Here is an 11,743-nt window from a genome sequence, read left to right on the forward strand (position 1 = left end):
CCATCATGCCTAACCAATCCCCTTTATCAGTTTAATGCAAGTCCTGAACACATTTGTTTAAAATATATATATATATATATATATATATATATATATATATATATATATATATATATATATATAAACCCTTTGTAAAGATTGCACTTCTAATATTAGTCTTATTTCAAAGCAACTCTGTTTATAGGTAGTCTAAATTAAAAAGCCTCAATAGTGTGAATCATGTTGTTCATTTGAGGATGCAAACTCATTCCATCCAAATGTAGCTGTTCTGTTCAGTAACCTACTCTATATAGATATTCTTTAAAATGCTTCTTGTAACTAGTAACAGATTAGTCAGATTAATTACTTGTAAGTTTTATTACAAATATCAAATGAAGTTGTTTTTATAAGTGTACATATAGGATAAATACAGTATTTACAGAAAATATTTATTTTAACTACTGGCTTTAGTAAGTGTTTTCATAGTAACTGATTCAGTAGTTCTTGCTTTGATGCAGCTGGCAGAACATTAAACCTATTAAGAGATACATTTTAGATTACTGAACATCTTAAACAACTTTGTTCTAACAAAGGCTTTGAAATAAAGGAAGGAAAACTGGTTCATGCTTCCATTCAAACAGGAACTTTGAGATGGTCTTTTGTTTACCCTAAAATAAGTCATTTTAATAGCTCTCCAGATATTCAGTTGTTTCTGGCCAATTTTCAGGGATCTTTACATTGTAGCAAAAAAAATGTAGTTGGAAAGAAGTTCCTATGTCCTAAACTATGTGCACATTAGATTGTAGGCCTTATTTTGCTCCCATACAGTATTGTTAAAAGATCTATTAATGATTAAGTAGATCATTCTCTCTTAAATGGCAAGACTTAGTAAGTCAGTGATGAGAAAAGCACTAGTAGATTTCACTCCAAATACAACTATCTAAGATTCGGTTTCACTTTTTCTTCAGTCTCATCTGTGCTATCATCATTAACTTGTTGGATGACAAGTTTATCAGGTTCATCCTCCATCTCTACATCTGATCTGTGCTCATCATCCAAGTGCCACCCAGAAATTTTGTCTCCTAGAGAGATAGTAAGAGGATGTTCTGCATCTAAGTCATCATGAATTCTGTCAATACCTGCTTCAACTAGACATTCGTTACATAGTCTGTAGCGCCTTGTTCCTTGTTGAACCACGTGTCCTGTTAGGTCGGTGACATGATTCTTACATTTTCTGCAGATTAGTTTACCAGCTTGGTGTATCTAGAGATTTAAAATGGAAAATATCAGCTTTCATCCAAAGAAGGGTTAATATAGCTTTTATTTTTTTTCTTTGAGAAAACATCTACAGTAATTTATGAACTGAGAAATGCATTAGATCACCCTAAAAATAAGTAAGGGGATAAGCATGAGACTTGTAGAGCAAGAACCAACAGATCTGCACCGATTTATTTAATAAAGTCTCTAGTACAAGTACACTGGATCGTTAAATATCTTTGATTAATTTTCATTTTGTAGTTTTAGAACACTCCATCTGCACAATAAATGAAGTATCTGCTTATCAGAAGGGGAAAGCTTTTTTTCTACCCAGAGCTGTTTATGCAACACAAAGCACACGTAGGACAGAATGCTCTGCTTCTGTGGTACAACCATCTTTTTATTTAAACTGGATACCAAGTTACTAACTGGTTCCAGGTATTCACATAGGCATGGTGTATCTGTGCACCAAGACAAATAAAGATGGGATACTTTAAAAAAAGTAATGGAAATGCCACACTATTATTTCACACTTCAAAGCTGATTTACACTTGCATTATCCAATTCTTAAGTAGATTAAAAGCTAATTTTTGCATCTACTACTAATTTGTGGCTACTTTGTTCTCCACCACACCTCAATCTGTCATTTGAAGACCATTTTTTTCTAAATTGTACCTGTTGTGCATTTTATATGGCCCTTTCTTTTAAATGCTGCTTAAGGTTTTTTAGACAATGTTATATTATACAGTTATTTCTAAATCCTATTACTTTACATGTAAAAGACACTTGTCTTCACAGAAGAATAAGTCCATAAGTTTGAGACCAAAGTCCTATTTGTGCACATAACAGGTGCAGCATATGGAGCTACCGTGCAAGTTTCTTTTCACTGTTCCAAAAGACCTCATCCATCTTAACATTTAGGGACAAGAGAGAGAAGTTCAGTCTCTATGGTCTCTCTATACCACAAAAGCCATGGTTATGCTACCACCCAAGGTGCTAATTTTAATGATAAATTTGATGGTTAGTGTTGTGATGTAGACACTTGTCTAGTTCCTAAACTGACAGGTGAGACTGCTAAACTATTTTATACAGGGCCCTGTCTAGGTGGGAGGGATAGCTCAATAGTTTGAGCACTGGCCTGCTAAACCTAGGATGATGAGTTCAGTCCTTGAGGGGGCCACTTAAGGATCTGGGGCAAAAATCAGTACTTGATCCTGCTAGTGAAGGCAGGGGCCTGGACTCAATGATAGGGCCACCCAGAGGACTCAGGGGACCTTGGGCAAAGCAATTTCAGGGGCCCCTTCCATTAAAAAAAAAAGTTGCAATACTATAGAATACTATATTCTCAGGGCAGGCCCCTGCAGGGCCCAGAACAAATTGCCCCACTTGCCCCACCTCTCCCAGGGAAGCCCTGGGAAAAATAAACATTTAAAAACCTTCCACATCTCAGCACAAACGCACTTTTGAGAACTTCTTTTCAAGTCACCTTTACAAGGTATCACTGGTTCTCAGCATCAGCTAGTGCTAAAAGGCACTAAAGCTCACTAAAAGGGTTGGACAAATATTTTCCATCAACTTTTTTTGAATCAAAAACTAGGTTTTTAAAAAGCAGAAAAAAAATCAGACAATGTTTGCTTTCCTTCAAAATTTGTTTTTTTTTTAATTGAAAAGCTGAAATTAGTCTGCCAAACCGAACATGGTTTGGGGTTTCAGAAGTGTGGCCAAATATTTGCTGCTTGCTGTGTTTATTTAAAGAAACAATAAAAAATTCTGCTTTTAAAAAAAAAAAATCCAAAACTTTTAAACCACCTCTGCTGGTGATCAAACACCTGAGTCCATCCAGTCAGAGATTTTTCCAAGTTTCTGATACTCTGCTGGCTTCCTTGACTCATCTGTCTCCATAACTTTGGGTTATTTTAGCTTAAAACATAAGAACAGCCATACTGGGTCAGACGGAAGGTCCGTACAGCCCAGTATCCTGTCTACTGACAGTGGCCAATGCCAAGTGCCCCAGAGGGAGCGAACCTAACACATAATGATCAAGTGATCTCTCTCCTGCCATCCATCTCCACCCTCTGACAAACAGAGGCTAGGGACACCATTTCTTACCCATCCTGGCTAACAGCCATTAATGGACTTAAGCTCCATGAATGTATCTGTTTCCTAGAGACTGGCTCCATGGGGTCCCTCACAAACTGGAGACGGTTACTGTGGATTTGTCTTTAGTATAGCTTATGTACATACTCCACAAACTGAGCATTTGAGCATGTTCCAGAATCTGGGATGAGCCTATGTTGTGAAAACTGAAACCCTCAAAATAGCACATGCATGTGAATGGACACAGGGTGCTAAAATTAAATTAATCCAGGGGTTCTCAAACTGGGGGTCAGGACCCCTCAGGGGGTCATGAGGTTCTTATTGGGGGTTGCGAGCTGTCAGCCTCCATCTCAAACCCTGCTTTGCCTCCAGCATTTATAATAGTGTTAAATATATAAAAAGGTGTTTTTAATTTATAATGGGGGGTCACACTCAGATTTGCTATGTGAAAGGGGTCACCAGTACAAAAGTTTGAGAACCACTGAATTAACCCCTCTGGAGCCTCGGGGAATGCAGAGGAAGGGGGGTCTCCCTTAGTAGGGTTGGGAAGGAGGTAGGTGGTGTAGGATATTGCTCTTCTCATGTGATCCCTCCCCCATGGAAAAGATAACAGCTTGGCTCTTTGTGTTTAATAGCTGTCTGCAAGCCTCAAACTGCTGAATGAGCTTTAGGCTAGGGAAGGCTGTGTCTCCCCAAACAGCCTGGCCCTGCCCCCTATCCAACCCCCACCCACTTCCTGCCCCCTGACTGCCCTTCTCAGAATCCCTGACCCATCCTCCTTGTCCTCTCACTGCCCCCCCAAGACCCCTTTCCCACCCCCCACCCCAGGACCCCACCCCCCACTAACTCCCCCATTCCCTGTCCCCTGACTGCCACGACCCCTATGCCCCCCCCTTGCTGAGTCCTGACAGACCCCCGGAATGCCCACAATCCAACCCCTGTTCCCTGTCTCCTGACCACCCCCCAGAACCTCTACCCCCTCCCTGTGTTCTGACTGTCCCTGGGACTCCCTGCCCCTTACCCCCCCCACCATGCTGCTTACCCCCGCCTCTCCCCTTTCCTGAAGCCTCAGCGTGCCACGTCCAGGAGCAGCCCTGGACAGCGCTGCAGTGGCGTAACTCCATCAGGGCCCCAGAGCTCGCAGCCCCACCCCCTTACCATGCGACTCTGAGCGGGGCAGAGCTCAGGCCACGCCCGAGCAATGCCGCTTTAGCTTTGTCCAGGGCTGCTCCTGTACGCAGCACGCTGAGGCGCAGGGGGAGGCGAGGCCAGGGCCAGAGCATTCTCTTGGGGGCCCCTGCAGGGCCCGGGGTGTGGGGCAAATTGCCCCACTTGCCCCCCCCCTCTGGGCAGCCTGCTCAATGACCTTTCAGGGTCCCTTCCAGTTCCATGAGATAAATAAATATGGAGATATACCTATCTCTGGGGCTGGTTCTGGATAATAAACTGCTGTTGCCAACATAAATTTCATTTTTTGAGAAAACCAGTCTTTAGGCAAATGACATACTGTTTGGAAATGGCTACGTAGGTGCTCTAATCTTGTGAATTTTTTCCCACATGCCTCACACGGATAAGGTCGTTCCCCTGTGTGACATCGAAGATGCCGCTTCATGTCTGCTCTCCGTTTCACTGTATGGGTGCAGAAGGGGCACTTGAATCTCATCTTAGGTAGATCATCTGTTACAGAGAAAATCCTATTTGTTAGGTAAACATCAATAGCCTCTTCCTTAGACACAGATTAATTGAAGCAAAGTTAGCTTTTCCTATAATCTGTCACTTGAGAGAAAAGAACCCAAACCCCAACCGCAACCCTCCTTCTCTCCTCTCCCAGTTCATAAGTTTTCCAACTTAATAAAAAGTCTCATACTTGGTGAACTGATTTAGATAGTGGATTCTGTCCTAGATAGACTACCCCTAAACTAGGTTATTTACATCTATACAGAAGGTGCCTTAACATGCATAGGTTTTCAGATGCTTGCATATTGGATTCTTGCTTCAGGTAATGTTTTGGAAACCAGATGAATATTTGTTTAATTTGAAATAAAGACATAATTCCAAGACTCAAGGTGCCTTAATGTAATTTATAGAAAAAATACAAATTAGATCTCAGCAGCATTAAAATAAATTCCACAGAATTCTGCCAGCCACCTGTTCCTCAAGAAAGCATATTCTAAGCCTTTCCAAACATCCCCTTAAACAGAGGTCTTTTGCAGTATATCCAGAACGTCATCAAATTCAGACTATTTTGGACCAAGTGTGGGGAAGCAAGTTAAGTCTGCACCCTCACAGAGAACACATTTCTTCCTTTTTATAAGGGGGGGAGCGGTGTAGCTAAAGCGCCTCTGATGATCACAGCAGTTGCAGTATGGCAGGGAGAGAGAGGCAATCCCTCAGGTAGTAAGTAGGCTGGTACCAGTTAGAACTTACTGAATTTTTTTCAGATGAGTAGTTTGTCAAAAAAATGTAGTTTCAGTCAACCTGAAATTAACAACATATTTGACATAAATTCACCAAATAGTTCCTGGGGGTGGGAGGAAAGATTATCATAACTTTTACCCCAGTGGCAAGAGCTCTCTTGAGATGTGGGAGACTCGCATTCAATTCCCTCTCTGCCTCACATGGAGAGGGGGATCTGCCTGACATTTAAGACAGAAGCAGCTAAATGGCTAATGTGGTGCTTCTCACTTGGAGTAATGGCAATCCATGCCAATTCAGGAAAAGGCTAAACCCAAGAATCCAGTCTGGTTCTTACTTGTGATGGTGCACCATGCTATTACTAAACTATACTAAGCCATTTTCTAAATTTCCTTTAGGCACAGCTGTGACTCAGATCTAAGCAGATTTAAGCCTGTCACAGCCATCTTACAGACACAGCAGTTAATATGGACTTTTAGTCATAAGGACCCCATTGTTGTTTTTTAAACAAACTTGTTTTGTTTCCCCTTAAAATCTGTGAATATTTTCAGTATTGTACACATGAATATACAGAACTCTTCTCTTCCCTCTTCCATTGGGTACTCCTTATTTTACTAATGTTTAAGACATTTTCTGCAGTGTAACTCCTTGAGGAACACTTCTGAACCTTCAACGGTTTCAGTAGCTTTTGCTGTCAGAATTATTGAAAAGCATAAGTTACTGTGAATTGCAAAATTTCTTAAATATATGCAATATGAATGAATATAGATTTCAAATGTTTAATAGTAAACATTTCATTTGGCAGAGCGTGGATCATCAATAATGCAATTCTAGCTTAGTGCAAATTTCTGTTAATTTCTTTGGGCTCACTGATTGCTTTCTTATACTGTACTTATCTCTACTGTTGCTTGCATACAGTAAACCTCCTTGAACCCAATCCTGCAAACACTTATGCACCTGAACAGTATCACTGAAGTCAATAAGATTACTCATGTGTAAGTATATGAAGGATCTAGGTCTAATAACTTAAATGCACAAGCTATTACTGTAGCACCTAGTGGTACCGAGGATGGGACTCCATTGTTCTATAGGTACATTAGCATGAAAGACTGCAAGCTCTTTGGGGCAGGAATTATCTAAATAAACAAGACAGATAAAGTGGGGGGGGGGGGTGGAAAGAGGGGAAGGACAGAGAGATGAAGTAATTTACCTGAGGTGTGTCAGCAGATCAGTGGTAGAACCAGGAGTAGAAACTAGAGCTCAGATCCTCAGCCTGGTGTAAAATGTCTCATAGCTCCATTGAAGTCACACCAGCTGAGGATCTAGCTCAAGTCTTCTGGCTCAGAGTCTAGATGCCCACCCACTAGACTCTATTGCTTCTCTCTCCTTATTCCTTAGGTGTTATATTGAATTAAGAAAGTGTAATGAAGCTTAAAGTTTGGGCATATACACACAACTGTCTTTCCCAAGGTTTTGCAGACAGCCAGAATCTTTTCCAAGAGAACCCTGAGAAAAGTCTGAAGACAAACACCTTATAAACTTATATCTTCTCTTACCTTCATTCCAACCACCCATTACACCTAGAATAGTGGGCATAGAGGTATACAGTTCATCTGCTTTTAAATCCATATACACAGGGGAAGTTCTTGAAAGTTCTTGTTCCAGTTGAGCAACAGACCATTTCTTTGGTATCACCTTTGATTCTTGATCACATCGGTACCCAGTATGAGCAGTGTTATTCTCTGTGTCAAACTGAATTTGCTCTTTGGATTGGGAAACGTGGTTAGTCTCTGAAGCACTGCAACTTCCCCTGGCCTCATCAGGTTTGTTTGATTTATGTTTCAGAAAGTCAAGGGACTGTGACAGTCCTAGACGCCTTTGGCGCTTTTTCACTGAACCAAGCTTTTGGCCTCTTTTGAATAATTGTGTTTCTTGCTGTTGGACATTCATTTGTGAAGAGGAGTGGTTCCTGTTATTGGTCCAGGAATTTTCATTCACCATGCCTGCCTTTTGATCTGGAATTACGTGAGAACGGATGGGGTTGCTTTTAACTTTCCTTCTTGACCTATAAAAAGGTGGACGGTCAAATCTACTGTTGACCCTTTTGGCTGAAAGGGTGAAGTAGTGATCCTTCTCTTTTTCATTAATCTCCAGTGAGGATTGAATGAATGTCTTACATACACTAAGAATATCTGTCATCTGCAGATAACTAGCAGCTGACATTACTTCGATCACATTTTGACCAGTGAGAGACAGTTTTCCTGAATATACAAAGTCCAGAATAACTGTGAAGGTATCAGGAGAGAAGACCTCAAAAGTAGCTGTGGTTGGCTGACTAGTCTCTTTTGAGCTTTGGGAAAGGAGCATTTTGAAATAACCACTACTGGCAAACAGCACATTTCGATGTGCTTTGAAGACTTTCCCCTCAACCAGGATACTGCAGTCACAGAATAAGTCTTGCTTGCGCTGCTCATTTAGTTGCTGAAGGAGATGAAATTGATGGGAAGATATCTCCATTCCAAAAAAGGGTAACAGGAAGCGTTGCTCTACAATAAAGAATAATTACAATCTTGAGCTGCTACATGTAAACCAAAGTTGCTGAACAATTTCAAAAACTTTTCTTTACTAAAAGGCTCCAAGGGATCAGCCCGCGTTAGCATGAGGGAGAGAGAAGCGAGACTATTTTGATAGAGCAGATGAGATGCCTCAGTTGGATGCTCCAGCTCAGTGCATTTATATCCTCAAACTGAGCAAAACTCAATGAAACCTTTCAAAAGCCCGTTACCGATTCAGCAGCGGGAAAGAACCCCCATCCTTTTAACAGATATGAGGGTTACGGTTCAATAGCGTTCCTGCCTGAGATAAGGTCACCGGGCTACCGTTCTCCACCATTGCAGCCAATGCGCAGAAAGACCAGGGCCGCGGAGGGAAGCCAGTGCATCCTGCACAAATCTCGGCGGACACACGACGGCATTGGCGGAGGACGCTGTCAATCACCCTTACACCGAGTCTGCTGTGGCCCCCGGAGCACTGGGAGCCAGGGATGCCCGAGGGCGCGAGAGACGCCCGCTCAGTGGTTGGTGCGGGCGGGCTCCCGATACGAGAAATCCCAGCTCAAGGCAGGCGCTGTCGCCCGGCTGTCTCCTAAGTGGGCGAAGCCTCAGTGCCCGGGATCAGGCCCCCGCGCCAGGCGGCTTGGGAGGGGGCTGCCCCATCCCGGAGCTCCAGCTCCGCTGCCAGCAGCCTCCCTTGGGCGGCTCCGCCCGGGACCCGCCGCCCACCGTGGCCCGAGCAGCCCCTGCCTGGGCTCCAGCTTCCTGCATTTCACACGCGCGTCTCCTTCCCCCTTGGCAGCGGCCTCGCCCCGCCGAGCTCCCGCTTCCCACCAGCCCTTTGTTGCCATCCCCGGCCCGTTCCAGCAGCGCCCGGGCTACAAATGGCGCCCGCTTAGGTCTCCCTGCGAGCGCGGCTCGCTCGGGGCTGAAGCTCGGCTCCGGGGAGCGGCTGGGTCCGGACCCCAGCCCGCTTCGGGTCCGCAGAGCCAGCCGCTGTCCCGGCCTTCGGCTCGGTCCGGGCCGGGGCCATTTCAGCCCCCAACGCCCGCTCCGCCCGGCTGCGGAGCCGCCACTTACCGGCGGCTGCTGCTGCGGAGCCGGGGAGGAGCCGGAGGTCGGTTTGCGATTCCCCGGACTCTAGGCTGAGGCTCTTTGTCACTTTAACGCAGTTTGCGGGTCCCCCACGCAAGGCTGAACGCGACAGAAACAAAAGGTATTTGCTGACGTGGGCGCTGGTCAGAGACGCCCGAGGGCTGAGGACACAATTAAAGGGGCAACGCACCGATTGTAGCAGGCACAACCCAGCAGCTTCCGCTGTTTGCTCAGGTTGAGCTCACCTTGCTCTGCGCTGTTTTCCTCGCCTCGCACCCGCAATCTCCCCAAGAAGCCTAGTTCACTGTTGCCCGCAATAAACTGAGCACGGTCATTGTTTAGCAGTGTGAAAATTTCAAATATCCAGGGGTTTCTTGGGTTGGGAGAGTGTACGGGTTGAATACAGGTTTTTCTAGTTCTCATTTTTGTAAAGGAGGAAGCCTTACATTCAACGCGAGGCATGTGAAACTAGTAGCAGAACTAAAGAGGAAGTAGGAGGTCGCTTCTCCCTCTTCCTCCCAAAAGCATTTAGCTGCAGCCTTAATTGTCAAGTCAAGGTATTGGTGGGTAGGGTGACCAGATGTCCCAATTTTATAGGGACAGTCCCGATTTTTAAGTCTTTTTCTTATAGGCTCCTATTAGACCCCCCTCCCCGATTTTTCACATTTGTTTTCTGGTCACCCTATTGGTGGGGTGTCCCCTATTCATCAGCTAACAAGATCATGACGGAAGGCTGCTGTCAACCCCCTTTCAGTATTTGTATTTTTAGTGGAACAAGATGGATTGAGATGGACTTTATGTGGTTTGTGTCTTTGTCCTCCCACTCCCTTACAGGGTTCTTCCTGGCTCATAAAGGGCTCCCTGCCCCCATCTTATCCCCGATTTAAAAAAAAAAAGTAAAAAAAGTACTTGATGTAAGGCTAAGCCTTCTTACTTTGTATTTCATGCATCACTATTTGCCTAGTAAAAGATAGTGCTAGTTTGATTTTTGAGTATTTCTTTTCTTTAAAAAAAAATACTGGAAACAGTTCTTAGACAAGTAATATGGTATAAAAGCCTCTGCTTATTAACATAACAATTAGTTCTGGCATAAGTATGGACAATTGGCATGCATTCAGTGTATAAAATAATGACCTAAAATTCTTAATGGAGGGAATTCTTAAGGGGGAGGGAAGAGATTGTATTGAAACACAATTTAGTAGATGAGATTTGGAAGTTTCAGGTTCACAGCTGTACACTTCTTGCTAGAATTATAAAAAGGTCATTTTCATTCTGTCCATAATTTTGGTTTAGCAAATGGGTACTCCGATCATGTGGCCCTTCTTTTGTAGTGTTCCTGTAGTAGTAGTAGTTCTCTGCCCATCTTCCTTGATCATTCCTGAGATATTCTATATACATTAAGAAATTGACACCTGATTCCCTTTTTAATGCTTCATCTCAGCTGGAATCCCTATAATCTGTTATAGTTTGTTTGAAAAGTATTTAAGTACTGTCCTGACAACTGTCTTTTAGATCATTTTGTTTATAAACAATGAAAGACACACACAATAAACTATTTGGGCACTGGATGTATAATTTACAGTTCTTTTTAAAATGGTCAGAAATCACACTTCTGCCTCCTACTGTATGTAGAACAAAATCATGCAATGTGTTACTGTTGTCTGACCCCATTATCCACTGAAGCCACATGGTTTTAGTTACCTTATTTTGTTGTACCCCCATGTAGTCTTCAAACTCATTACACATATTAAATAAACCCCACAGTCCATCACTTAACTTCTCTGATGCTTATATGTGGCCTTGTCTGGATTAGGAGAAAAAGGTAACCCCCTCCCCAAATTAAGTTATCTTAATTGAGCAAGTTTAAATCAATTTAAAATCCCACTTAATACCAACATAGATACAGTCTAACACCTTTATAGTGATTTTTGCAGGTCAAGATAGAGCCTAAATATTAAAACCTATATTCATATTATGCTGAAAGGTTAATGGCTACCTGTGGAGGAGTCTTGGGTCCATAGACCATCTCAGACCTCCCTGAAGCTAATGGGTGTGCCAAGCATTTTCAAGCTCAAAAGGAGGATGGGACAATCAAGCAACTTTATGTAGTAAGAATAGCTACAAGATTTGGAGCTAATTTGTATAGAGTGCTAACCCTGATTGCAAATGCAGGATCTAGGTGAGGATATCAGCTGCATGTAGTGTGTGTTGGAGACAAAAAGCCAGACAGGACAAGGAGTTGCAAGTAGGACCCTGAATGGAAGCAAAGGGACATGGTTTCTTGGGGACAGTACTCACTGGAATAGCAGACTTGGGGATTTCTGAGAAAAGAAACTGCCTGCTGTGGT

At 43.2% G+C, this 11,743-nt stretch overlaps 1 protein-coding gene across 5 annotated transcripts; it reads right to left on the reverse strand.

Annotated features, from left to right (window-relative positions):
• Positions 1–185: 185 nt before the first annotated feature.
• On the reverse strand, positions 186–9,895 carry LOC120389265 (zinc finger and BTB domain-containing protein 8A-like). 5 transcript variants are annotated; one of them, XM_039511714.1, is made up of 5 exons: positions 9,641–9,895; positions 9,381–9,494; positions 7,305–8,294; positions 4,895–5,010; positions 186–1,242 (listed from the first exon to the last, which is right to left on the reverse strand). In XM_039511714.1, the coding sequence occupies exons 1-5, from the start codon at positions 9,855–9,857 to the stop codon at positions 916–918; spliced, it is 1,764 nt and encodes a 587-aa protein (XP_039367648.1). In that variant the 5' UTR covers positions 9,858–9,895; the 3' UTR covers positions 186–915. The 5 variants fall into 5 exon arrangements, with proteins under 5 accessions (XP_039367648.1, XP_039367647.1, XP_039367649.1 ...); XM_039511713.1 differs by having other exon boundaries at positions 187–1,242; positions 4,841–5,010; positions 9,641–9,893; XM_039511716.1 differs by having other exon boundaries at positions 1,118–1,242; positions 4,750–5,010; positions 9,641–9,872.
• Between the last annotated feature and the right edge of the window lie 1,848 nt (positions 9,896–11,743).

The sequence above is a fragment of the Mauremys reevesii genome, linkage group 23 (assembly GCF_016161935.1).
Source record: "Mauremys reevesii isolate NIE-2019 linkage group 23, ASM1616193v1, whole genome shotgun sequence".
Taxonomy (NCBI): domain Eukaryota; kingdom Metazoa; phylum Chordata; order Testudines; family Geoemydidae; genus Mauremys; species Mauremys reevesii.

What these genes read in the sequence shown, in the direction of transcription:
- LOC120389265 (XM_039511713.1), bottom strand. Translation starts at nt 9,857, where the DNA reads ATGCCTCGCGTTGAATGTAAGGCTTCCTCCTTTACAAAAATGAGAACT. An exon ending in CTCCGCAGCAGCAGCCGCCG is followed by an intron (nt 8,295 to 9,380) that starts GTAAGTGGCGGC and finishes TCTTTATTGTAG; the next exon opens with AGCAACGCTTCCTGTTACCC. An exon ending in AATGGGTGGTTGGAATGAAG is followed by an intron (nt 5,011 to 7,304) that starts GTAAGAGAAGAT and finishes TCTCTGTAACAG; the next exon opens with ATGATCTACCTAAGATGAGA.